This window comes from Microcaecilia unicolor, chromosome 4 (genome assembly GCF_901765095.1).
Source record: "Microcaecilia unicolor chromosome 4, aMicUni1.1, whole genome shotgun sequence".
Taxonomy (NCBI): Eukaryota; Metazoa; Chordata; class Amphibia; order Gymnophiona; family Siphonopidae; genus Microcaecilia; species Microcaecilia unicolor.
Genome location: NC_044034.1, coordinates 72,902,672 through 72,930,507, shown reverse-complemented (window position 1 = coordinate 72,930,507; position 27,836 = coordinate 72,902,672). Strand labels below are relative to the sequence as shown.

Genomic DNA, 27,836 nt, shown 5'->3' with positions numbered 1-27,836 from the left:
TTGGCTGAATTCTGTCCCATTAAACCAGGTTTATCTATGAGTTCCGTAATTTTATTCTTTATAATAGTTTCCTAAGGTCTTCCTGCTCTTTTGCATATGCATAGGTCAGCAAAAATAAGCAGCCAAAAAAAGCCATTGACCTGAAGCCCAGCAAATAATTAACTAAAACTAGCTAGCCATCACTCTTTAACCCAGAACATTTGGAATCACATCTCATTTTTCCCTAGCAAGCGACAGCCATGAATATGAAAGCAGTAAACTCCATGAACTATGAGGAATTTATTGATCTTTTCGGTAATGCTGTAGAAAAATGTCCTCTGATTGCAGCAGCAATTTGGTCTAAAAGACCATTTACGACTGTTGTTGACCTGGAAACCAGCATATTTGAATTCATTGATTCTCTGCCCCAGACAGGTAAGATCCTTTACCTAGAGAGCACTCACACGGCCACATTACATTTAAAAGCATTCTTGTTGCTTGGCTTTCATGAAATAACGCATTTCCAGTAAGGTTTGAAATGCCTCCAGAAAGCTTCCTTAAAAGTACTTCTTCCTGTGCTGTCTCTAGATTTTTGTTCCCTTGCTTACATGCTCTAACCTCTCCGCTTCGGTGCTGTTTCCTTCAGTATTAAGTTCTGGATCACTTCATCTGGTTGCACTTCCTGTTTAGTCACAGACGCTACTTTGGGCATAAAAATGGAACTCATTTTATACTGTATTCAACCCAGAACTGGAGGGATAGACCAGTGGTTAGAGGCTGAGCAACAGGCTAAAAACACAGGAAAATTGGAATTCAAATCCTGCCTCTTACACTGATGCTCCTTGTGAACATAGGCACGTCACGGCACCCTCCATTACCTCTAGGATAAACTTAAGCCCCAGAATAATAAAGAATGAGTTACTTGGAGGGGCATAATCGAACAGCGCCGGCTAATTAGATGGCTGGCCATCTATATAGCCGGCGCCATAAAGCAGCGGCTGAACTGTATTATCGAAAAAGATAGCTGGCTATCTTTTGTTTCGATAATATGGTTGGAGCCGGCCAAATGTCAGCATTTGGGCCAGCTTTAGAGATGGCCAGCATCGGTTTCCGGCCATAATGGAAACCGGGCCCGGCAATCTCAAACCCGGCCAAATGCAAGGCATTTGGTCGTGTGAGGAGGCAGCATTTGTAGTGCACTGGCCCCCCTGACATGCCAGGACACCAACCGGGCACCCTAGGGGGCACTGCAGTGGACTCCAAAAATTGCTCCCAGGTGCATACCTCCCTTACCTTGGGTGCTGAGCCTCCCAACCCCCGCCAAACCCACTTCCCACAACTGTACATCACTACCATAGTCCTAAGGGGTGAAGGTTTGCACCTACATGTGGGTACAGTGGGTTTTGGGGTTTTTTGAAGGGCTCAACATTTACCACCACAAGTGTAACAGGTGGGGGGGATAGGCCTGGGTCCACCTGCCTGAAGTCCACTGCACCCACTAAAACTGCTCCAGGGACCTGCATACTGCTGTCAAGGAGCTGGGTATGACAATTCAGGCTGGCATACAGGCTGGCAAAAAAGTTTTTTTTTTTTTAGGGTGGGAGGGGGTTGATGACCACTGGGGGAGTAAGGGGAGATGATCCCTGATTCCCTCAAGTGGTCATCTGGTCAATTGGGACACTTTTTTGACCCTTGGTCCTAAAAATAAATGGACCAAGTGCAGCCGGCGAAATGCTCGTCAGAGCCAGCCATCTTTTTTCCATTATCGGGCGAAGCCGGCCATCTCGTGAGCACGCCCCGTCCCGCCCCATCCCGCCTTCGCTACCCTGCTGAAACGCCCCCTTGAAGTTTGGCTGGCTCCGTGATGGAATACAGTTGGTGCTGGCCAAAATCAGCTTTCGATTATACTGATTTGGCCAGGTTCAGGAGATGGCCGGCCATCTCCCGATTTGTGTCGAAAGATGGTTGGCAATCTCTTTCGAAAATAAGCTGGTTGGTGTGCTTTAAAAATATGTGTTAATGTGTTGTACTAACCCGAGGGAATGAAAATCAACTGTGAGACAAAATAATACAGAAAATGAAAAAGTGCGCTAAAAATGCAGGCAAAGAATGTCTGCTGAAAACATGCCCTATGTGAGACAGGGACTATAAATGCTACATTTAATTGTTATTGCTATCCTTCCTGGTTTTTGGACACTCCTGAAAGGAATATGTAAAGGAAGCTTCAAACATCACCATTGATCAGTGCTGTGCTTTTGTTAGCCAAGCACTGGATCTAGACATTGAAGGACTTTGGTTCAGAGGAGAGGAGAGGAGAGGTGTTTTGTGAATGTTGATTGCTGTTGAGCTGATATTCCAAGCAAGTTATCTGGGTAGAAGGTGCCAGGGCTAGCACTGATGTTCATTGTAGAGGCTGACCCAGTGGCGTTCCTAGGGGGGCTGACACCCGGGGTGGATCGCCGATGCGCCCCACCTCCCGGGTGCAGCGCCCCCCCCCCCCCGGGTGCAGTGCGACCCCCCTGGTGAAAGAACCCCCCCCCCCCCAGGTGCATGCCGCTGAAGGGGGGTGCCATGCGCCTGTCCGCTTCGTTCGTTTCCATTCTCCCTCTGCCCCGGAACAAGAAGTAACCTGTTCCGGGGCAGAGGGAGAACAGAACGAACGTAGCGGACAAGCACACGACACCCCCCAGCGGCGTGCACCCAGGGCGGACCGCCCCCACCGCCCCCCCCTTGGTATGCCACTGGGCTGACCGAAACCAAATCAGTGGCTGAAATTCACCGCTCGGTTTTGCCCAGAACTGAAATGGAAACCGAAACTGCCTCCCCAGCAGAAAACAGGTCCTCCAAGGCCATCCCCCTCCCAGTAGAGTGGGTCCCCCCAGGACACCCCCCTGAACACCCGTAGGCCTTTCTCAGGCCTACCTTAAGAAGCCCTGGTGGTCTAGTGGCCTCTTCAGGGCTGGAGCAATTTCCAGTCATACCTGCCTATGCCAGTTCCAATCTCAAAATGGATGTCTTGTCCTGTGGCAGTCTCGTCAGGCTGCTAGAGGAAGTTGTGGCAGTCATTTTTACTGCTCAACAGCCTACATGTGATTGGGGGGGGGGGGAGAAGAGTCATCTTGGGGGAGGGGAGAGTACTCATGGGGGGAATCGCTAGCACAGTTTGGTAAAAGAGGACAGTTAATCACCTCACTTGTTCTGATTTCCAGCTCATTTATATATATATATATATATATATATATAGCACCTGTCCCAATACAGATCCCTGTGCCACTCCACTATTCACCCTCCATCATTGACAGAAATGGCCATTTAACCATACCCTCTGTTTTCTGTCCAATAACCAATTCCTAATCCACAACACAGGGGTGTAGCCAGACAGCAGATTTTGGGTGGGCCTAGGGAAGGAGCGGCTGGGCACCAAATGTTCTCCCCCCCCCCCCTCAAAAAAAATGTCTCAGCTGGCAGGAAAATGCCTCTCTCCACCTTGGTAGTCCGCAGCAGGCATGTACTGAAAACTGAGCATTCACAGATGCCAATATCGTGGAGAGCACCATTTTCATTACCATCAGGGGGAAGTCTTCAACTGGCAGAGCTTGGGATCCCCACCAGCTACCGCTAAACATGTGGTATTGTTGGGTGGGCCTGAGCCCTAAGTGGGTGGGCCCCGGCCCACCCAGGCCCATCTGTGGCTATGTCACTGCTGCAGTAGTGTAGGTGCAGGTTTTGGGCGCAAGCAGGTCCATTTTTCAGTGCACCTGTAAAAAAGGCCTTTTTACATTTTTGCCGAAAATGGATGTGCTGCAAAATCAAAATTGGTGCATGCCCATTTTGGGTCTGAAACCTTACCACCAGCCATTGACTTAGCTGTAAGGTCTCACGCAGTAACCAGGCAGTAATGACCTGTACACATCAAATGCCACTTGAAGCGTGTAGCTGACATGTGCCAGAAAATAAAAAATATTTTTCAGATGCACGTAGCGGATGCATGCCAAAAAATGAAATTACCGCAAGGGCCACGCAGTAGCCGGATGGTAACTCAGAACTGGTGCACATTGGGTGTGCATAGGCGCATACATGGCTTAGTAAAAGGATCCCCAAGAGAACTGTATTGATGCATGGAAAGTGCAAACATAATACAAACAGTTCAAGAAGGAACTCGGGGAAAGAGATTTTTTTTATATACAAGGTTTGCAGACATAATATAATGTATGTGCTTTTCATTCCAAAAAGTGTAAAAATATAAGAAATGTGTTGTAGCTAAAATAACGAACACATAAGAAAAGACCATATTATGAAGCTTCAGAGATGAGCAACCTGTGAATTCATAGTTTAAGTATATTAATGTGGCCTTTATATTTGGTCATGTGGGCACAAGGTGGCGCTCTAAGACCACACTTCCTTTCACCATAGGCAGTACAGTATGTAGACTTCATGACACAACAAAGAGAAAACCAAAGGAGGAGACTTAGCTGCCACCTCTTTAGGGACTGATTTACACAGTTCACATTGCTAAAGTCAGAACGGATCTTATTTTGAAGTTCTGTTAAAATATTTCCCAGGTAATATAGTTTTACATCTTAGTTCTTGAAAATTCCCAAAATACGGTAATATCTTATGAATATTTTAGCTTTATGTTGCTCTGGTGGAGTGGTTAATGCACTTTGATTCAGGAAAGGTCAATGAATCTCTGAGTGACTTTGTACAAATCAATTAGGGGCCCATGAACCAATGAACAGGTTAAATAAGAGCACCCAATTTGATTTTTTTTAAAAGATACCTTTATTGATGCACAGAACACTCAGATATCAAGTAACAAACTAAGAATTTCCATTCAGCATTGAAAGGCATGAATGACAACAGCTTTCTGAACATTCTGAACATTTTTGAAAAATTATAAACACCCTCCTGTCCCTCCCCCCATCACCTCTCTCCCAAAGAGTCCCTCTGTGTCCCTGTAAATAGGTCAATATATATCCTCCAAAGAAAACAATATGCATGACACATCACCCTCTTGTTGTGGGTGTAATGCTGCCATTCCCATTGTGACATGAGTGTATGCAGTATTTGAGAGGTGGTGGCGTCTCTTCAACTCAATGACTCAAAATTGTTTTCTTTGCCAATATCAGGGCCAAATGGACAAACTGACTTTGATAATCCAACACTCCTTGGCCACTGAGGTCATTGCTACCACCTAGCAAAATCACTGTGTATGTCTACTCAATTGGGAGGCAACCACCTTTACCAGAGAGTCCAATACCCCAACCCAACAAGCTGAACATTCCAAGAACTGATGCACTAAGGTGCCAGTATGTTGGTGGAGGTGTATCTGCCTGGCAGAAAACAAGACTGATCTACATGCACCAAATCCTGGAGAATCCTCCGTAGGCATCTAGCCATTAAATGTCCTGGTGGACCAGTGGAATCTGAAGGCAGGAGCGATGCCCACTTTCTCTTGCTCATGGTTGTTGCCTCCTTAAAATGGCTGCTGCTGCAGCCAAGACTATGTGAGAGGTCAGCGTGATGGTAGTCAGTGGATAGTGCTGCCAAGTGTTGGGGAGTGTTCTGACTGCCAATGGAGTTGGGGTCATGGGGGGAGGGGTGGAGAAATGTGCCTGCTCACTTTGGGCTCAGGCCCACCAATAGTTGCACATTTGGCTCTGCTAATGCACAGAAGAAAGTTAGTGTGAACAAACTTCATTTTGATTTGGAAAAATCTATTTTGAACATGAACAAAGCTAAGAGACTACTTGCCTGTTTTCCTTACTTTACAAAGTACAACCAGTTGCATACAGAAACAGATGAAAAAGAATCCAGGGCACTTGTTATGCTCTTAAATAGGAATTTAGTGAAATTTTGAGCATAAAGTTATGCACTCAGCCTTTGTAAAAGAGGCCAATTTATGGGCATAGCTCTTACAGTAAGGAACATAAATACTGAATATTGGGCCCAATGCGTTCGATCATTCTTTCTGGAAAAGAGAAAGAGAAAGCACTGTACACTTCTTATTCCAGAGTACCTCTATTTTTTGAGGATTAACCTTGGGCTTGTTTAGTGTCCAGCTGAGATTTACCAGCTTCACAGTATCATTGCAAATCATCCACTGATTCCTCTGAATTGTTTTCCTAAAGGTTGTATATAAATGCTCAATATGTCAGGCAGCAGCCCTGACTCCTGGGGCACCATAAATCTCAGGTTCCAGGAGGAAGAAAAAAATCACCTGCTTTTACCTGAAGACTTTGTAATGTAGAAACATAACAGTCGATATTCAAGAGTTTAACTGGGTAGGAAAGGCTTCTGCCCAGCTAAATCCTGCTTAGCTGGCCAGCCACAGATATTCAGCAACATTTAACCAGGTAGTTCTCTAACCGGCTATTCCTTAATTGGTTAGATTAGGGGCAGGTCGGGGTGGAGCTTGGGTGCAGACAGCACTTACCTGGTTAACTGCGATATTTGGTCCACTAACCAACGAAGTACAGTGGTGGAAATAAGTATTTGATCCCTTGCTGATTTTGTAAGTTTGCCCACTGACAAAGACATGAGCAGCCCATAATTGAAGGGTAGGTTATTGGTAACAGTGAGAGATAGCACATCACAAATTAAATCCGGAAAATCACATTGTGGAAAGTATATGAATTTATTTGCATTCTGCAGAGGGAAATAAGTATTTGATCCCCCACCAACCAGTAAGAGATCTGGCCCCTACAGACCAGGTAGATGCTCCAAATCAACTCGTTACCTGCATGACAGACAGCTGTCGGCAATGGTCACCTGTATGAAAGACACCTGTCCACAGACTCAGTGAATCAGTCAGACTCTAACCTCTACAAAATGGCCAAGAGCAAGGAGCTGTCTAAGGATGTCAGGGACAAGATCATACACCTGCACAAGGCTGGAATGGGCTACAAAACCATCAGTAAGACGCTGGGCGAGAAGGAGACAACTGTTGGTGCCATAGTAAGAAAATGGAAGAAGTACAAAATGACTGTCAATCGACAAAGATCTGGGGCTCCACGCAAAATCTCACCTCGTGGGGTATCCTTGATCATGAGGAAGGTTAGAAATCAGCCTACAACTACAAGGGGGGAACTTGTCAATGATCTCAAGGCAGCTGGGACCACTGTCACCACGAAAACCATTGGTAACACATTACGACATAACGGATTGCAATCCTGCAGGTCCCCCTGCTCCGGAATGCACATGTGACGGCCCGTCTGAAGTTTGCCAGTGAACACCTGGATGATGCCGAGAGTGATTTGGAGAAGGTGCTGTGGTCAGATGAGACAAAAATTGAGCTCTTTGGCATGAACTCAACTCGCCGTGTTTGGAGGAAGAGAAATGCTGCCTATGACCCAAAGAACACCGTCCCCACTGTCAAGCATGGAGGTGGAAATGTTATGTTTTGGGGGTGTTTCTCTGCTAAGGGCACAGGACTACTTCACCGCATCAATGGGAGAATGGATGGGGCCATGTACCGTACAATTCTGAGTGACAACCTCCTTCCCTCCGCCAGGGCCTTAAAAATGGGTCGTGGCTGGGTCTTCCAGCACGACAATGACCCAAAACATACAGCCAAGGCAACAAAGGAGTGGCTCAGGAAGAAGCACATTAGGGTCATGGAGTGGCCTAGCCAGTCACCAGACCTTAATCCCATTGAAAACTTATGGAGGGAGCTGAAGCTGCGAGTTGCCAAGCGACAGCCCAGAACTCTTAATGATTTAGAGATGATCTGCAAAGAGGAGTGGACCAAAATTCCTCCTGACATGTGTGCAAACCTCATCATCAACTACAGAAGACGTCTGACCGCTGTGCTTGCCAACAAGGGTTTTGCCACCAAGTATTAGGTCTTGTTTGCCAGAGGGATCAAATACTTATTTCCCTCTGCAGAATGCAAAAAAATTCATATACTTTCCACAATGTGATTTTCCGGATTTAATTTGTGATGTGCTATCTCTCACTGTTACCAATAACCTACCCTTCAATTATGGGCTGCTCATGTCTTTGTCAGTGGGCAAACTTACAAAATCAGCAAGGGATCAAATACTTATTTCCACCACTGTAAGTGCATAAAGTTAGGACAGTTTTTTGCATCATGACAACCAGGCATCTGTCTAAATATCAGTTGTTGTCCAGTGAAGTTCTAGATAGTCAGCTGTGCATGTCCTGTCATTGATTATCCATGGTTAGATCAGCCCATGGCTGGAAGTGGCCTACAAATTGCTTACCACTGTGGGTTGAATATTACTGCCATAATAACTGATGGTAGATAAAGATCAGCCTGGCCCATCTAGTCTGTCTAGGAAGGTGGCTAGGGTTGTACCTGCCGCTCTGTGCAAGTTACTCCCTCAGGCCCAGATGCACAAAACTTAATGAGCCAGCAACGTGGTTTTTACACTTGTTCTAGCCAGTTTAGTGAGCACGGAATTCAGCAAGACATGCACAAAAGGGTTCTGCTAGCTCTTTTCCTGTCACGGTAGCAGCTAATGAAAATTAAATGCAAAGTTATTATAATGAGCTAATTACTATACAAATGTGCATTCAAAGCGATGCACAGCCGTTTTCCAAGTGATGCACAGAAGCAGTCCCTACCTTTACTGTGGAGAATTTAACGGGTGGTCAGGAGCTGTCGGCACTGCCAAGAATTGCAGCAGAAACAGTGAAGGGAAGAATTCATCCGGGTGTTCCAGGAAGAATCAGAGCTCTGATCAGAGATCCAGACTGGAGTAGCTGTGCTCCAGCAAAGTTCTCTTCGTGAAATTAAGAATGACAGCTGAAACAGTGGAGGGAAGAATTCATCCAGGTGCAACAGGAAGAATCAGCCTGTCAGAGCTCTGATCAGAGATCCGGACTGGCTAATGAAGCAGCTCTGTGCCAGCAAAGTTATTTCCGTTAAATAAACATTGTATGGACTTGTAAGGACATGTGGAAGCAGCCGTATATACTGCACCCAACTTTCCAGAATGACTCTTGCGGTCTTCCTCTCTTTTTTATCCACTTCCTCACAACCCGCTGGGAGCTGAAAATAAATGTCCACCTCCTGCTCTTCCGTTCCTTCTCCTTGTTTACTTGTTGCCATTTAAATATATTATGCCGGGAGCGGCATGACAAGGTGAGGAGGCACGATAATCAGAAATTTCTCCACTCCAAGCAAAAAAAAAAAAAGCCACCTGTAACTTGCACAGAACAGCCACACTTAGCGATTGACTGCTTTGCACATGTTCAACAGAATGATTGGCTCCCCCCAAAATGAGTTGCTCGCAAAAATTGGAAATTAGTGCATCGAGGAGTCATTCTATGCCTTTGTTAAGAGCTGTAGCTGTCACTCTATGCAGATTACCCTCCTCCAATAAAGACGAAAACTAGGACATCACGCTGCTTTCCATAGAGAGGACCTTCAATCACTCACTGGTCGATTCAGAACGTCATCCGTAGAACTGAGTGCCGATGGCTGAGAATGTGGCTACTACCACAAGATTAGCGAGAAACTATTCCATGCATGGCAGAGATGCAAATTCATAGTACTTAGAATTTACGTGTTAATCAGGGAAAGCTTGCGCAGAAAGGTTCTGTAGTAAAGGCAGCTTCACTGTGCAATTGTCTGAAGAAAACAAAAGTACTGGCACATCTGCATATAAATATCAGCCTTGCAAAAACTTCTTGCAAAGATTTTTTGTGAGGTTAATATCTATGTTCAGAACAACATGCACAGATGTGTGCTGGGATTTTTCTTCTTCAGGCACGCACATAATGAATTCACCATTACCCCCGCACGCAGCTGTTACCTTCTGTTCTTTCTTTTAAAGTAGCAGGTAGTTGATATGGAGGGGCATAATCGAACGGGGCCGCCCATCTATAAGGGCGGCCAACTACGGGGACGGCCCGGGAAGGGGCGGAGCCAACCGTATTATCGAACAAGATGGGCGGCCATCTTTCGTTTCGATAATACAGTTGGGGCCAGCCAAATCTCAACATTTAGGTCAACCTTAGAGATGGTCGATCTAAATGTTGAGCTCGCCGGACTTAGAGATGGCCAGCTTCGGTTTTTGCCGATAATGAAAACCGAGGTCGGCCATCTCAAAACCAGCCAAATCCAAGGCATTTGGTCATGGGAGGAGCCAGCATTAATAGTGCACTGGTCCTCCTCACATGCCAGGACACCAACCGGGCACCCTAGGGGGCACTGCAGTGGACTTTATTAATTGTTCCCAGGTACATAGCTCCCTTCCCTTGGGTGCTGAGCCCCCCAAATCCCCCCCCCCAAAACCCACTCCCCACAATTGTACACCACTACCTTAGCATTCTGCTTCCATTTATGTGTGCATGCACCTCGTGGTAACTGCACATGTCTGCTCGCAGTGGCTTTCTGAATCAGCCCCTCAGTCAAAATCGTGATGTCCACTATATCAAAGGCAGTGGAAAAATCCAGTAAAATCAGCACAGAATCAATTTCCCTGTCAAGTCTTTTTTTTAAAGATCCTGGCAAGGGTCAAAAGAGATGTGTCTGTGTTGACACATTTATGGACACTCAGTTGAAATATGTCCAGGAAATGCAGTTCTTTGAGAACAGTACTAAACTGTGAAGTGAAGTCCTCTCTATCTGCTTACTTAGAAATGTCAGATTAGATACCAGGTGGCAATACTCTACCTGAATGGGATCTATGTGTGCCTTTGTCAAGAAAGACAGATCACAGTCACCTCTTCATCTTTCCTGGGAAGCCCTAGATTGCAAAGATGAGCTAAAGATGTATTGTAAATGTTCTATTATCTAGATTGTTGAAATTTACTTTGAACCTTTTGCAATGGTGAGTCAGAAATTCAATAAACAATCAAAATACCTAGAAGGCTCGGGACCTTCCTCGTGGTATGCCTTTGGGCCATGGGATGGCGGAAGAGAAATAGATGACAGCAGAGGTGGGGTGGAGGTTTCAGGGTCCAAACGTGAATTTCCCATATTAATTAGATTATTTGGGGATATTAAAGGTTTCAAATAATACTAAAAGCTGTGAAGAACAGGCTGTGATTAAGACCATAATTGTTTTCAATGTGTGTTGCATGAGCTAACTATACCTACAGCAGTGATTTCAGGATTATTTAACTGTAAACTAATATGCCAAAAAACATGATCATGTCACTCCACTGCTTGCAAATTGCATTGGCTCCCAGTAGCCTTTAGGAATCAATTTTGGATTATGATTTTAACTAATAAGGCTCTGTATGTTGGTAACCCTATTTATCTTTCTTCTCTCACCATTCACTATGTACCTTCCCATGTACTTTGTTCAATCAACTATCATAGATTAGTTCTTCCTGGCCCCTCCCATGCTAAATGGAAATCTACACATAACTGTGCATTTTTCTTTTTTACACCCCACCTCTGGAATGGCTTATCTTTATCTCTCCAGTCTGAACTGAACTGACATTCAGGTCCTCAATGAAAACCCACTACTAGGGCCTGGCATTCAGAGGACCACCAGGAGTCTAGGGATCGGCCAATGTTCTCTACCTGTTGGAAGACTTGTTCATATTAGTCTGCATGTGTCTCTTGGTTGCTTGTGGCTCTCCTATTATGATTTTGAAGTTCTTTTCCTGTATTGAATTTGTGATTTTATTTTATTTCCATTTTGCTCACACCTTTTTCAGTAGTAGCTCAAGGTGAGTTACATTCAGGTACACTGGATCAGAGCCGTAGCGAGGGGAACTGACACCCGGGGTGGGTCGCCGCTGCGCACCCCCCCCCCCCGGGTGCAGCACGGTGCACCCTCCTCCCGCTGGAGCGCACCCCCCCCCCGGAGCGCATACCTCCCCCCCCCCCGGAGTGCATACCCTGCGGCGAGGGACGGGCGAGAGGGCCGATCCGCCCCGACTGCACATTGCTGGGGTGTGTCGGCTCCGCGCTGGTTCACTGCTCTCTCTGTCCCGGAACAAGAAGTAACCTGTTCCAGGGCAGAGAGGGCAGTGCACCAGCGCGGAGCCAACACCCCCCAGCGTTGTGCACCTGGGGCGGACCGCCCCCCCACCCCCTTCCTACGCCACTGCAGTGGATATTTCTCTGTCCCAGGAGGGCTCACAATCTTGGTTTGTACCTGAGGCAATGGAGGGTTAAGTGACTTGCCCAAGATCACAAGGAGCAGCAGTGGGATTTGAACCAGCTAACGCTGGATTGCAAGACCGGTGCTCTAAGCACTAGGCCACTCCTCCACTCCTGTACACTGTCTTGGCTTTTGCTTTGCAATGAAGGCAGTAATTAGCATTTGCATCTGTAACTGACTTATACCCCTTTTCTGTAAACTGAGCACTGAACTTCTCTGTGTGCAACTCCAAAGGAGGCGTGGCCAAGGGAGGGGCATGGGCAGGTCATGTGCATGCCCAGAATTTAGGGTGTAGTTATAGAATACTTCCATTTTCACACCTGATAGTGTTTAGACACAAGCATTTTTGCACCAGCCTTTTGCAGTCATAAATGCTTGCGCCTAAAGTTAAGGCAAAAATGCCTTAAAATGGTCATCTATAAAGACAGTTCCACACAGAACTAAATTTATAGACTTTACACTTTGTGTGCATCATCCTGGCACCTAACTTTGGGCATCACTTACTGACTTGACCTCAAAGTGCAAACCTTCCCATATTTTAGTAAAAAGACCCCATAGACACATATTTTGCCTTTTAAAAATACAACCACCATAAAACATGCAGTGTATGTAAATACAACAACTGACTATGTATATAATTTTTATTTATAAGGACCATCAGACAGCATCAGGAGCCTATATATTAATATAAACCTTTACAGCTCCAACATCCTCATTGGTCCATTTCAATAAGTGTCCACAAATATCCTTTTTTACTTGAAAAAGAAATGATGCAATAACCAAAACAATGTCTTTTCTCCCTGGATCCTAAATACGGTGCCCAAGCTGGGGTGCTGATATTTGGGCACTGATCAAAGATGTGCATCCAACTGAATAGCTAATGAACCAATTAGTGCCAATAATTGGGTGCTAATTGGCACCAATTTGAATTTGTGTGCGCATCTTGCTACACGCTATTCTAGAACAATGTGCACCCAAATCCCATAGTGCACAACCCACAAGGGAGGTACATGGGCAGTTCAAGGGCATTCCTCAAATTTACATGCAGTGCTATTGAATACTGGGGATGTGCATTCAAATTGGGCTCCGGGAATTACACCTGGTTTCAACAGGCATAAGTCCTGGTGTCCAGGGCCGCTGAGAGACTGGGCCGCCCCCAGGGCCCCCTGAGGTCACCACCGCTCCCCCTCCACCCCTCCCGAGGTTGCCGCTGACACCGCTCCCCCCCCCCCCCCCCCCCCCCGAGGTCAACGCTGCCACTTCCCCCTCCACACGCTCCCCTCCGTCTGCCACCGAGCTGGGCCCCCTGCATTGAAATCACAGCGCTTCTCACCTCCGTGTGAAAGCGCTGCAGGCAGCAGGGCAGCAGATCACCTTCCTTTAGCCCTCCTTCCCTCCAAGTGTCCCGCCCTCGCGGAAGTTACATCAGATGAGGGCGGGACACAGGGAGGGAAGGAGGCCCGAAGGGAGGCAATCTGCTGCCCTGCTGCCTGCAACGCTTTCACATGGAGGTGAGAAGCGCTGTGATTTCAATGCAGGGGGCCCGACCGGGTGGCAGATGGTCTACGACAGAGGGTGGGTGGGACTGTGGCGCAGGGTCCCCCTTGGAGGCCTGGGCCCGGGGAATTTTGTCCCCCCCTGCCCCCCCCCCCTCGGCGGCTATGCTGGTGCCCAAATGTGGGTGCTGGGCAGACTTCTACGGTCTGTGCCCTTATCAAGGTTGAATAGAGTTGATGGGCTTTTCAGGGGCTTTGAAAACAACTTCAGAAATTTGAGAACAAGGCCAGTGTCGGGCAGACTTCTATGGTTTATGCCCTAAAAATGGCAAGGACAAATCAAGATCAGGTACACATATGATGTATCACATTATACCATATGTAATGAGTTTATCTTGTGGGGTAGACTGGATGGACTGTAGTTTATCTGCTGTCATGTATTATGTTACTATCCTGCTTATTTTCGAAAGAAGAAAAACGCCCATGTTCGGGAGATGAGCATCCATTTTCCGTGGGCGGCCAAATCGGTATAATCGAAAGCTGATTTTGGTCGTCTTCAACTGCACTCCATCGCGGGAATGAATAAAGTTGACGGGGGCGTGTCGGAGGCGTGGTGAAGGCAGGACTGGGTGTGGTTATCGGCCGAGCAGAGATGGGTGCGCTCGGCCGATAATGGAAAAAAGAAAGGCGTTTTTAGTGAGAATTTAGGACACTTTTTTGGACCCTTTTTTCTCACGAACAGGTCCCAAAAAAGTGCCCTAAATGACCAGATGACCACCGGAGGGAATCGGGAATCACCTCCCCTGACTCCCCCAGTGGTCACTAACCCCCTCCCACCAAAAAAACCCACTTGCAAAAACCTTATTTCCCAGCCTCTATGCCACCCTCAAATTCCGTACCCACCTCCATGACAGCAGAATGTGTTCGATCCTCTCACAGCCATTCCCTGGGTCAGATGTGGCTCTCGGGTGCACTGCAGGGTCACATCAGCATTGCATTGTGGTGGGTGTAGGGTATTGGGCTCCGTGATTTCACTAGCTTGTGTTAGAGTCTCACGATGTTGGTAGTTGGTAGGCTCTTTTCCCATGGTGCTTTTCCCTCTGCTTACTGGGTCAGAGTGTGCCCTGTTTTGTTTCCGGTAGTCCACGAGGTAGTGGCCATTTTGTAAGTCCGTTGTAGATCCTTTTCGTGTGTTAGCCACGTTACAGAACTTAGTTCTTACCTTGAATGTTGCTGAAAGAGGGCATTGTACACTATTCTGCCAGCTCTGAGCTACTGCTAATCTTAGTACCAGGGAGACTCGTTGCCAGTGGGGCACAACCTCTGATCTGCAGTTAACTGTGAGTAAATGCAGTTATTGAAATAAAGGACGTTTTCAGCGAGATTAGTCTTACAGTGTGAACTGCTGTGCCAAGGTTATACAGCAGCAACAAGTCCTGTCCCTGGAGCAGTTTTAGTGGGTAATCCAGTGCACTTCAGGCAGGCAGACCCAGGCCCATCCCCCCCTACCTGTACCACTTGTGGTGGTAAATGGGAGCCCTCTAACCCCCCCCCCAAAACCCACTGTACCCACATGTAGGTGCCCCCCTTCACCATTAAGTGCTATGATAATGGTGTTGAGTTGTGGGGAATGGGCTTTGGGGTGGGCTTTGGGGGTCTAAGCACCCAAGGTAAAGGAGCTATGCACCTGGGAGGTAATTTAATGTTTTTTCCTATTTTTTAAAAGTGCCCCCTAGGGTGCCCGGTTGGTGTCCTGGCATGTGAGGGGGACCAGTGCACTACGAATCCTGGCCCTTCCCATGACCCAAAGCCTTGGATTTGGTTGTTTTTGAGCTGGGACGCTTCGGTTTTGATTATCGCTGAAAAATGAAAACGCCTAGCTCAAACAAACGCCCATATCTCAAAAACGCCCACATCCAATGCATTTGCCTGGCACAAACCGTATTTGCGAAACTAAAGATAAACGTCCATCTTTTTCGAAAATATGATTCGGCCCACCCCTTCACGGACCCGTTCTCGGAGATGGACGTTCTTACACATGGGCGTTTGTGTTCGATTATATCCCTCTATGTATGTTACTAAAATTGGCATTCTTTGAGTGCCCATTGTAGAATAACATTGAGTGCCATTTTTTTTCAGTGCTAATTTTTAGGCACCATTGACTGAATCAACTCCTTTGTCTAAAATTTAATTATCTGAAAGGTGAGACTTGCAACTTTCACTTCTTCCGTTTCCTTGTGGTAAAATACAGATAATCAAAATTGAGTGTAATATACGATCTTCCAGTACCTTGTTGTGAGCAGAACGCTCTGCCTCAGGGTCCCAACTCCATAACCAATTAGAAATTTTGTTGCTCGTTTCTCATGTTAAAACACATCCACAACAGAGTCTACAGTGAAGGGCTGCTGTTGTCATAGGCGCCGACTCCGCGGGTGCTGTGGGTGCTCGAGCACCACCAATATTTCACCCACCGGAAGTTCCCTTCATCCCTCCTCCCTCCCTCCCTTCAAGATCCAGGCCCCCTCCCTCCAAATTTTAAAAGTCATCATCTTACCTCATCGGGGTTACGGCGGCAGCAGCAGTGAAAAGCATGCAGGCTCGGCGCTTAGTTCAGTCTTCCTTTCTCTCTCTCAGCTCTGGTCCCGCCCTCGGGGGGAGAGGGAGGGGGGAATGCACCACCTGTAAAAAAAAAACCAAAAACATTTCTGCACCCCCAATCATTTTGAAAAGTTGGCTCCTATGGCTGTTGTGGATGTGTTTTTGCATGAGAAATGAGTGACAACATTTCTAGTCAGTTGTGCATGGTTTTTTTTTGGTGGTTGTCTTTACATTGTGGCATTGCATTGGGGATTTTGAGGGGTCCTAACCTTTATTAAATAGGCATAAAATAAACACCTTTTTGGACATTTTGGCATAGTGCCCTGTTATAAAATTTAACTCCCACGTGCATTTAGCAATTTCTGAATTTTTTACTAAGAAGAACTAGAATTGGATTTAAAATTCACATTTTAAGCTAAACTCTAAGATTTGAATGGAAAAGCATTTATGTTTCAGAGCTAATATTTTAGTTTACTTATCTAGAAAACGCCTTCCCATTCAGGAACCTGTAAAAGTAACTAATAAAGGTTTGAGTTCTCATTTGAAAATTTTTGTAGAAAAAAACCCCAAAACATGCTGATTTCTAATGAAATCATGTCTCTTCTTGTGAAACCTGCTAAGAGATAAACAGAGACGATAAGAATAGGGAGCAATTATCTTGCTTCACCCAAATACCTGAAAAGCAACAGGACAACATTGTTCAAAGAAACTTATCTAAAAGCCGTAAGGAAAGTTGGTTGTGGCATTTTATCTCTGCTAAACATTTAATATTCTAAGGTAATAATTTTGTTGACTATTTCAACTAGAGTTCCATCTTTTCAGGTTAAATAGAACTAATTTTATGTTCTCTGAGGAAATAATAACCTGTTCACTAAGGTGTGGTAAGATGTGGAATTACAATGCACATTAAGGTTTAGATTCTATATATGGCATCTGAAAAATCCAGTCAAAAACAGCGAAGATGACACAAAAAAAGAGCAGGGAAAAAACTGAAAAAAACAAAAAAGGACAACAAGAATGGTAACAAAAAAGTCCTAAAAAGTAAAAAACAAAAATATAAATAAAATAAGGAAGCCAAAAAAAAGGAAGACGACACAAGAAAAATGAAAAAATGTTAAATAAATTTATTAAGGTGATATGACTCGACACAGCTGTGTTTCGGCCCAACTGGCCTGCGTCAGGAGTCTGTTACACCATGTATGTATTGTCTGATAGTATCGATCTTTAAAGGGTATTCAGTCAGACGCGCCTTTATTTAAAAGCACTCTACCTTTAAAAAGGCTGTGTGCACGGTTTGGCAATAATCGTTATAGAAGACTCTGGTTCAAGAAAAAATATATATATTTTTTTTTTCACTGGAATAGCTGCACACCAGCGTTATGAGAGATCTGAAAAATCCATGCATTAAAAAAATACACTTAGGCACATTCTCTAAATTATGCCTACATTTTATAGAATAGACTTAAATCTCCACGCAGTATGTAGAATAAAGGGAAAGGGAAATGGGACTTGATATACTGCCTTTCTGTGGTATTTTGCAACTACATTCAAAGCGGTTTGCATACATTCAGGTACTTATTTAGTACCAGGGGCAATGGAGGACTAAGTGACTTGCCCAGGGTCACAAGGAGCTGTAGTGGGAATTGAACTCAGTTCCCCAGGATCAAGGTCCACTGCATTAACCACTAGGCTACTCCTCCACTGGCAATGTTCCATGTAGCCAGTAGAAATCCTGCACGTACCACAGACTCACAGAAACAGAAGCCTGTGTGGCCGCGTTGCTGATCTGCAAGGGCAGGCTTCTACATGGAATGTTGCTAGTGGAATAGCAACATTAACATTCTATGTAGAATCTCAAATAGTGGCAACAGAATCTCAATAGTAGCAACATTCCATCTAGAATCTCAAATAGGGAAAGGGAAATGGGACTTGATATACTGCCTTTCTGAGGTTTTTGCAACTACATTCAAAGCAGTTTAGGTATATTCAGGTATTTATTTTGTACCAGGGGCAATGGAGGGTTAAGTGACTTGCCCAGAGTCACAAGGAGCTGCAGTGGGAATTGAACTCAGTTCCCCAGGATCAAGGTCCACTGCACTAACCACTAGGCTACTCCTCCACTAGCAACGTTCCATGTAGAAGCCTGCCCTTGCAGCCGCGCAGGCTTCTGTTTCTGTGAGTCTGACGTCCTGCACATACGTGCAGGACGTCAGACTCACAGAAACAGAAGCCTGCGTGGCCGCGTTGCTGATCTGCAAGGGCAGGCTTCTACATGGAACGTTGCTAGTGGAATAGCAACATTCCATGTAGAATCTCAAATAGTAGCAACAGAATCTCAATAGTTGCTAGTGGAATAGCAACATTAACATTCTATGTAGAATCTCAAATAGTAGCAACAGAATCTCAATAGTAGCAACATTCCATCTAGAATCTCAAATAGGGTAAGGGAAAAGGGACTTAATATATCGCCTTTCTGAGGTTTTTGCAACTACATTCAAAGTGGTTTACATATTTTCAGGTACTTATTTTGTACCAGGGGCAATGGAGGGTTAAGTGACTTGCCCAGAGGCACAAGGAGCTGCAGTGGGAATTGAACTCAGTTCCCCAGGATCAAAGTCCACTGCACTAACCACTAGGCTACTCCTCCGCTCCTGAGTGCCTCTCCATGCGACCAGATTTGGTCACGGCCATTTACGTCATGTTTTACTTGGTGCAAATCCTGATGCCTAAATTAGGCTTTGTAACAGGATCGGGTGTATTCTATAACAACGTGCATAGATTTTAGAAACGACCATGCCCCACCCATGGCCATGCCCCCTTTTCAACTATGTAACTTAGAATTTAGCTGCAGCACATTATAGAATAGACTAGCGAGTTGTGTGCGTAAATCTCAATTAATGCCAATTAGTGCTGATAATTGCTTGTTAACATCCAATTAACAGTGCTGATTAGCTAGTTAACCAATGAAGATATACACATTGTTATAGAATACGCCTCGGTTTCCTCTAAGATTTTTAGCCGCCATATATAGAATCCGGGAGTAATTGCTAAAGTTAATCTGTGGAAACTGAAAAATCTCTGTATTAACTGTTTCTATTCGGTTAATGCATTAGAAATGTTATTACAGTGTTATCTGCTAGTTAACAGTTAATATATGTAATTATTTCTACATCAAAATTAAGAGAGGCTGCAACCTTTGGTCTTAATGGGTAATAGTGCTACTTAGAGTGCATTAATAGTTAGGTGGCAATTCTATAAGTGGGTGCTGTGATAAGTACATAAGTATTCTCTCCTAAAAGATTATTCCCCCCCCCCCCCCCCGACATCCCCGTGACATCCGCCAATTTGGGCTGGACCACCGGGTCCAAGTCAGAGACACGCAGCCATGAGAGTCTGCGCATTGCTATTCTCTGAACAAAGATCTTGGACACCACATCAAGTGTCGTAGGTGCCCCTGGCCGAGAACTTATGACACACCTTCTGCTGCTTCTGTTCAAAATTCTGCTGCACAACTAATATTCTGCCTGTCTGTCCTAATTAGATTGTAAGCTCTGTCGAGAAGGGACTGTCTCTTCATGTTCAAATGTTCAGCGCTGCGTACGTCTAGTAGCACTATAGAAATGATAGGTAGTAGTAGTAGTAGTAGTAGACTGAAGGTCCATCAAGCCCAACATCCTGTTTCCAACAGTGGCCAATCCAGATCACAAATACCTGGCAAGATCCCAAAAAGGTGCCACATGGGGACCACCTAATCTAGAATGCAGGGGTGGACTGAACATATGGGCAACCAGGCAGTGCCCAATAGCCCAGAGGGTCTGGGGGGTCCAGTTCCTCTCCCCCACCCCCCACATACTACAGTCCTCTGAGCCTCAGTGGGCCCTCCATGGGGTCCTGGTGGTCTAGTGGCCTCTTCAGGGGCAGGAAAGAACCCTACTGTTTCCTGCCTGCTGTGCTGATCTGTCTAGTAATCAGGGCTTTTTTTGAGGGGGTACTTGGGGGTACTGAGTACCGCCACCTTTTCCACTGTCTGATAAACTTGACCCATGGTTCTCATATTTTAATGCAAGATCTCAGGTTCTACATACAAATTCTGCCTTGTCATAGATTCTATGACTGGTTGCAGGGGTCCTAGCTATTGTGGGGTGAGTCCCTCAATGATCACTCCACCCCTGAAGGGTGGCCTGGGATTTGAGTACCGGCACCTTTTTTGCTAGACAAAATGCACTGCTAGTAATGCCGCATCTTCAAAATGGCTGACGAGACTTCTTGCAGCAGTCTCGCAAGACTGCTGAGTTCCACGAGACTGCTGCGGGAAGTCTCAACAGCCATTAAGAAGAAGTGGTGACACTGAGTAGACCAACGGTGGCTCTCAGGAAAGAGTGGAGTTCTTTCCTGCCCCTTGAAGAGGCCACTAGACCACCAGGGCACTTCAAGGTAGGCCCGAGGGGCTGTAGTGTGCAGGAGGAGGGTGCTAGAAAAAAAGATGGGGGCAGTAGCAGGGGCCCAATGACCCTTTCTGCCCAGAGGCCCAGATCACTGCACCCAGATTCTGTTCTACAATGCTAGTGTAACCCGGTATTGGCATATCTTGCATTTAGGTGCCCACGGTTATACCAGCCTTAGATCTGGTGTAACTGAACATGCCTAAAATGCCACAAGAGGGCACATAATTTATAGCCTTCTATTAGATGTGGACATAACTGGGAGATATGCAAATGTACCCCAATGCTGTGTCCACGTGCACACCCCCTTGCATTTGTATACCATAGAAGTGCTTTTCAACCTAGTCCTCAGGGCACACCCAGCTGGTCAGGTTCATAGGATATTCATAATGAATATGCATGAGATAAATTTGCATACCAAGGAGACAAAGCATGCAAATCCATCTCATGCATGTTCATTGTGGCTATCTTGAAAACTCAACTGGCTGGGTGTGATCAAAGGACTGGGTTGAGAAGCACTTCTATGGTGTGCAAATGCACATGTATAGAGCAATGATTAAAGTATTTATATGCATAAGTGCTACACCTCTCTTTATTCAATTACACTGATTTTCAGTCCAATTTAGATGTTGGTTTAAGGTGCTTTGTTTGGCTCACAGGGCTGCCCACTCTATCTTTCGACTGTTATGATTCCTTATACTCCTTCTCGGTCACTCTGTTCTCTTGATTCTGACAGACTAATACTTCCTTCACCTAAAAATGTGTATTTTGAAATCACCAGTTGTTCCGCTTATTTTTTGTGGCTCCTTTTCTCTGGAACAACTTGTCTCCTTACCTCCACATGTCTTTTGTGAAATTTAAATCACTTCTCAAAGCTGTTTTTTTTTTTTTTTAATTGGCATTCAGCCTTAAATTATCAGGGCCCAGCTAACCTATTCTTCACTCTGCATTCGGTGATAAGATTAGATTGTTACTGGGTTGTTTTTTTTTTAACTTTTATGCTTTTGCTTGTTTTAGTTGTAACTTTGGTGGTGTTTGCTGGATGAATGATTACTCTGTCCTATTTGATTATGACGTTCTTTTCTGATTTTTTTTTAGCGTTTTTTAAAAATTGAAAACCAACTGGACCCATCTTTTGGAATTTTGGTGGGTTATCAAATACCTAATAAACATAACATAAATAGAAACATATACCAGTGGTGCCTAACCTCAGATGCCTAGTCATGGAACTATCGTTGTAGGGGGAAATTCTACAAATGGCGCTCAAACTTTGGCACCAAACATGATCAGCGCTGAACAATATTCTATAACAGGTGTTCCGGGATCAGGGCCTTTCACAGCGCTGGGTGCGAGTGAAACCAGGTGTAAATCCCAGTGTGCAAGCTGGGCAGGGATCCCACAAATTTTATAACACTGTTAAACATTTTAAGAGAACACAACAACCCTGGCCTGCCCATGTCTCTCCCATGTCCCATGCTGATCTGCACAGAAACACTAGGTGCGATTCTATAAATGAGTGTGTGTGTTTTCCCGTGGAACTGCTGTTTCTTCCCCGTTTTATAAGAACTCTTTTTCGCACTGAAAATTCACTGTGGAAGCAACGCCTAACGCTTGGCAGCTCATATACAAATCCCCTCTCAACGTGGAAGCCATGCTGTTAGCACATGCTACTGCCGCATCAACAACTGGACAGGCTCCCAAGTGTTTTAAAACACTCCTGTGATCATTTCAGGTTAGTTACACTTTTATTGGTTTCAAAACAATCCTTTCACTCCTAGCTTCCCCGCCCAGCCCCTGGGAGCTATGTTGATCAGATGGGTTACTAACCATCATTGGAAAGCTTCTTTGGGGTAACATCTGGGGAACTTGATCTGAACGCTAAGTTATCCACCCAATTTTCCATTAGCCACCTTGGCAGGAGGATTCCTGGCCCCAAGAGAGATTCACAGTGAGGGGGGAAGTTGTCAAGTTTGCTAAGGTTCCAAGTTGCATTATTTGCTCCCAATACAACCTGAATTGCCATAATACAAGGATAACTAAGGCACTGTGGGCTATATAGTAATGAGATGTAAAACATGCAAATGCATGTAAAGTAGCTCATTACTATGTAATTCTATAACATGACTTACAGTGAACACTGCTAGGTGATGCCATTTTGAGACATGGTGCTGGCAAGGGCAGGAGCAAATGGGGACCAGGTACTGGTCAGTTGATCCCAAGGGTTGGGGGCTTTTGGGGGGATGGGGGTCTGATGAGGAGGGGGGGTTGTGAATGTGGGTGCTTGTGATCAGAGGAGGGAGTGCTTGTGACAGGAAGGGGTTGTTATTGGAGTGGGTGCTTGTAAATGGGAGGAGGGGTTGTGATCTGGGGGTATGTGGGCACTATTCCCCCTTTAAGATGCGGCCTGGGAGCATTAAGCCATGGGATGCTCAATGCTCGTGAACCGATGGGCTGACACTGCATTCAGGGTGGCTCAGAGGCAGTATTAACCCTTTACTACAGAAGTCAGTAGCCTGCGGTATAGAGAATCCATAGATTGGTGACTCCCAAGGTAAATCATGGTGTGATAAAGGGAAAGAGAAATGGGACTTGATATACCGCCTTTCTGAGGTTTTTGCAACTGCATTCAAAGCGGTTTATATATATATACAGGTATTTATTTTGTACCTGGGACAACAGAGGGTTAAGTGACTTGCCCACAGTCACAAGGAGCTGCAGTGGGAATCAAACCCAATTCCCCAAGATCAAAGTCCGCTGCACTAACCACCAAGCTACTCCTCGACTCCTTTTACTGTACCTTGATAACGCCCTCCCCCCCCCCAAGTCCAATAGTAAATGAAAACAATGGCCACAGACTTAAAATATTTTATGTCCATAAAAAAGGGTAGAGAACCCTTTGCTAAATCTATCCATTAGCAATTTAAGCTTTAGCTATTCCAATAACCAATTCCTTCTCTCTCTCTCTCTCTCTCTCTCCCTCCCTCTTTCTATCTCTCCCCTTTTATTCCCTCTCAACAAATCATCTCACATTTAAAAAAAAAACAAGAATGCAGTTTTGATGTAATTCTATGAAAACAAATCCTGATCAGAAATAAAGTATAAAAATACAAGCTAAGGAAAGTAGCATTATTCATAAATAAAAATCTTAATGACACATCTAAACAAGGTCATTAAGAATCTAACTATTTTCATACTTAGCCATGCCTTCCATTTTGGATCCACAAACATTCCCACTGCAGCTCCTTGTGACTAGCAGTGGCGTAGCTACGTGGGGCCACGGGGGCCTGGGCCCCCGTAGATTTGGCCCTGGACCCCCCCTGCTGACAACTCTCTCAACCCCCCCCTCCCGCCGCCAACCCTCCCCCGCCGCCGTCATCGCCTACCTTTGCTGGCGGGGGACCCCGAAACCCGCCAACCGAGGTCCTCTTCTTTCAGCGCAAGGCTTCGTTCTGTTTCTGTGAGTCTGACGTCCTGCATGTACGTGCAGGACATCAGACTCACAGAAACAGAAGGAAGACTTGCAGATCAGCCAGCGGCCGCGTTGCTGGCTGATCTGCAAGGCTTCGTTCTGTTTCTGTGAGTCTGACATCCTGCATGTCAGACTCACAGAAACAGAACGAAGCCTTGCGCCGGAAGAACTACTACTACTACTACTACTATTTAGCATTTCTATAGCGCTACAAGGCATACGCAGCGCTGCACAAACATAGAAGAAAGACAGTCCCTGCTCAAAGAGCTTACAATCTAATAGACAAAAAATAAATAAAGTAAGCAAATCAAATCAATTAATGTGAACGGGAAGGAAGAGAGGAGGGTAGGTGGAGGCGAGTGGTTACAAGTGGTTACGAGTCAAAAGCAATGTTAAAGAGGTGGGCTTTCAGTCTAGATTTAAAGGTGGCCAAGGATGGGGCAAGACGTAGGGGCTCAGGAAGTTTATTCCAGGCGTAGGGTGCAGCGAGACAGAAGGCGCGAAGTCTGGAGTTGGCAGTAGTGGAGAAGGGAACAGATAAGAAGGATTTATCCATGGAGCGGAGTGCACGGGAAGGGGTGTAGGGAAGGACGAGTGTGGAGAGATACTGGGGAGCAGCAGAGTGAGTACATTTATAGGTTAGTAGAAGAAGTTTGAACAGGATGCGAAAACGGATAGGGAGCCAGTGAAGGGTCTTGAGGAGAGGGGTAGTATGAGTAAAGCGACCCTGGCGGAAGATGAGACGGGCAGCAGAGTTTTGAACCGACTGGAGAGGGGAGAGGTGACTAAGTGGGAGGCCAGCAAGAAGCAGATTGCAGTAGTCTAAACGAGAGGTGACAAGGGTGTGGATGAGGGTTTTGGTAGAGTGCTCGGAAAGAAAGAGGACCTTGGCTGGTGGGGGTTGGGGTCCCCCGCCAGCAAAGGTAGCCGACGGCGGAGGAGGGTTGGCGGCGGGATGGGGGGTCGAGAGGGTCGTCGGCAGGGGTTGGGGTGAAAGTTGTTGTTGGTGGCGGTGGTGGCGGCGGGGGACAATCGGCGGCGCCAACGGGGGACTAAAATGTGCCCCCACACCTCGGGCTCTGGAGCTCCCTCCCGCTAAAGTCTGGCTACGCCCCCAGTATCTATAAAGGGCAATGTATCCACTGTGGAATAAACATGCTTTCCAGTAAGTATTTTCACACAAGCTAAATGCATATTAGGGCTTAACACCCTTTAGTAGACATACCTCTAAGTTTTGGAGGGGTGGGGGCTTTACAAACGTGCAAAGGGATTTTTCTATTCTGTTATGAAGGTGTAATGTACCATTGCTGGTTGTTTATAAAGCATCTACGGTATATACACAGCACTGGGCGTGTGGAAGCAGATATGAAACAAACATGAAAGAGGAGGCAAAGAGGGCTGCCAAAGAACAAACACAGGCACAGAAAGCTGCAGGGCCCAACCTGAAATATAGTGTTGAGCAAATACTATACCTTACAGACTCCAAGGGGAAAAAAACATCTCGCTTGGAAGCACAGTGTTAGCCTACAAGCTAATCTCTAGCAGAGCCTTGGGGCAACCCCATTTGAAGAGTTACCTTCTTATCACGTCTTTGCTCAGGGGGAGCCATAAATACCACAGCTCTGATACAATGTTTCATGTCATGCAATTAAAGGTTGCTAAGGGGTTTTTTTTCCTCCTCCCTAAAATGATCTAAAATAAACACATTCTGTCCAAAGCTGACCTAGGGATGAAACATGCTGAAAAGCAGCTGGGTAAACGGAGTTCTTCTTTTGGAGCCCTTTTCCCCATTGAAACTCGGATTTTGAAAAAGTCCATCAGTATCTGAGAGCCCATTAGACACAGGCAAGGGCTGAAGAGGAAGTGCTCAGTGGAGAAGGCTTTGAATGGGGGGCTGTAAAAGGGGGATCGCTGCTATTATTGCCCACCTGTTAGGAAGTGACAAATGAGGGGAGTGTTTGCAGAAAAGGCTGCATGCTGTTTGGGTTTGCATACCAAAATACAATAGCATTTCCTTTTTTAACCCTATCCCCCCCCCCCTTTTTTTCTTAAAACATTCCTTTTGTTGGAGTCTGCAGTAATGGATGGGTCATAATTCACATATTGTTTTGTTACAAGATATCAAGGCTCATAGATACCACTATACAAAGTTGTATGAGATTATCCTAATAAAGCATACCCTTCAGCTTGCTATTTCATACCCTAGCTTCATTGACTATGTCTGTTTAAAGTGCTAAAGCCGTTTCACTTTTAATAAGGAGCAACACTAATCTAGGAAGCACTAAGCAGCATTGCATTCATCATGGAAAATTTACAAGTGTCCTGATTAATTCAGTGAATCCAAATAACTTCTGAAAGTGGCCGCAATGAATACGCTTCTACATCCCTCCGGGCCTGGTTTCCTAAGGATCTGCATGCGCTGTCATGGACCTGAGTATGACTTCTGAGGCCATTGGAGCCGACTCTGTGGGTGCTGTGGGTGCTTGAGCACCCCCAATATTGGAAAAATTCCTTGTATGTGTCCAGGGAGGGATTATTTCCATTGGGCTTAGCACCCCCAATAATTTTGAAAAGTTGGCTCCTATGTCTGAGGCTGGCACGACATATTTTTAAAGATGTTTTCTGAGGGTGGGAGGGGGTTAATGACCACTGGGGGCGTAATGGGTCATCCCCGATTCCCTCTGGTGGTCATCTGGTCATTTCGGGCACCTTTTTGTGCCTTAGTCGTAAGAAAAACAGGTCTGGGTGAAAACGTCCAAGTGTTCATCAGGGATGTCCTTGTTTTTTTCGATTATGGGTCAAAGATGTCCAAGTGTTAGGCATGCCCAAGTCCTGCCTTGGCTAAGCCTGCAACAAGCCCCCTTGCGACGGAGTGCACTTGGAGACGTCCTAAATCGGGTTTAGATTAAACCAATTTGGACATCCCTGGGAGAAGGACGTCCATTTTCCGATTTATGTCAAAAGATGGACGTCCTTCTCTTTCGAAAATGAGCCCATAAGTGTCAGTGTATAAACATCCAAAATAAATACCTTAGTGAATCAGGCTTTTCGAAAGGATAACTAATATAGATTTAATAAAGGAATGTTGAAAGCAAAAATGACTGTTTCCATCTTCCCTTCCTTCTAACTTCCATAAACAGTGCCCAGTCAAACATTGAATAGTTCCAATGTATTATTTATCAGCTATGTTACAACATGTCTTGTCTCTGGCAGGTAAGGAAGGGATCCTGAGGTGCCATCCTGACTTAGCTGGCAGGGAACTGCAGAGCGGCACACTGACAGCAGATTCCCAGCAAGAGCAAGGCCAAGCTGGCCTTACCTCCCTCAGCCAGGAGGAACAAGAAAAACTCCAGCACCAGAATTCTCGCTACAAGCTGAAGTTTGGCTTTCCTTTTGTGATCTGTGCCAGACTGAACAACAAAAGCAAAATCCTCCAGGAACTGACTGCTAGGATCCAGAATCAGCCACAGCAAGAGCTGCACAATGGCATTGAAGAAGTTAAAAAGATCTGTCACCTCAGACTGCAAAACATCCATTGGTAGTTAGTTTGCAGTCAGGCCTACAAACCCTTAATGGACAAAGTCTGCAAGAAATCAGCACTCTGCTACTAAAGGATGGTCCATAGTGCTCTATAATAAATAATGAGGACAATTTAAAGGTGCAATGTTTTTCATTAAAGATCTACAGACTTTCACTTACTTTTCCTGATCAAACCAATTTCTAAATAGTGCTCACTATGACAAAATATAGTGCATATAATATT

At 45.5% G+C, this 27,836-nt stretch overlaps 1 protein-coding gene across 1 annotated transcript; it reads left to right on the top strand.

Annotated features, from left to right (window-relative positions):
- Positions 1-206: 206 nt before the first annotated feature.
- On the top strand, positions 207-27,730 carry URAD (ureidoimidazoline (2-oxo-4-hydroxy-4-carboxy-5-) decarboxylase). The gene is made up of 2 exons (XM_030199389.1): positions 207-414; positions 27,287-27,730. The coding sequence occupies exons 1-2, from the start codon at positions 240-242 to the stop codon at positions 27,613-27,615; spliced, it is 504 nt and encodes a 167-aa protein (XP_030055249.1). The 5' UTR covers positions 207-239; the 3' UTR covers positions 27,616-27,730.
- The last annotated feature ends 106 nt before the right edge of the window (positions 27,731-27,836 follow it).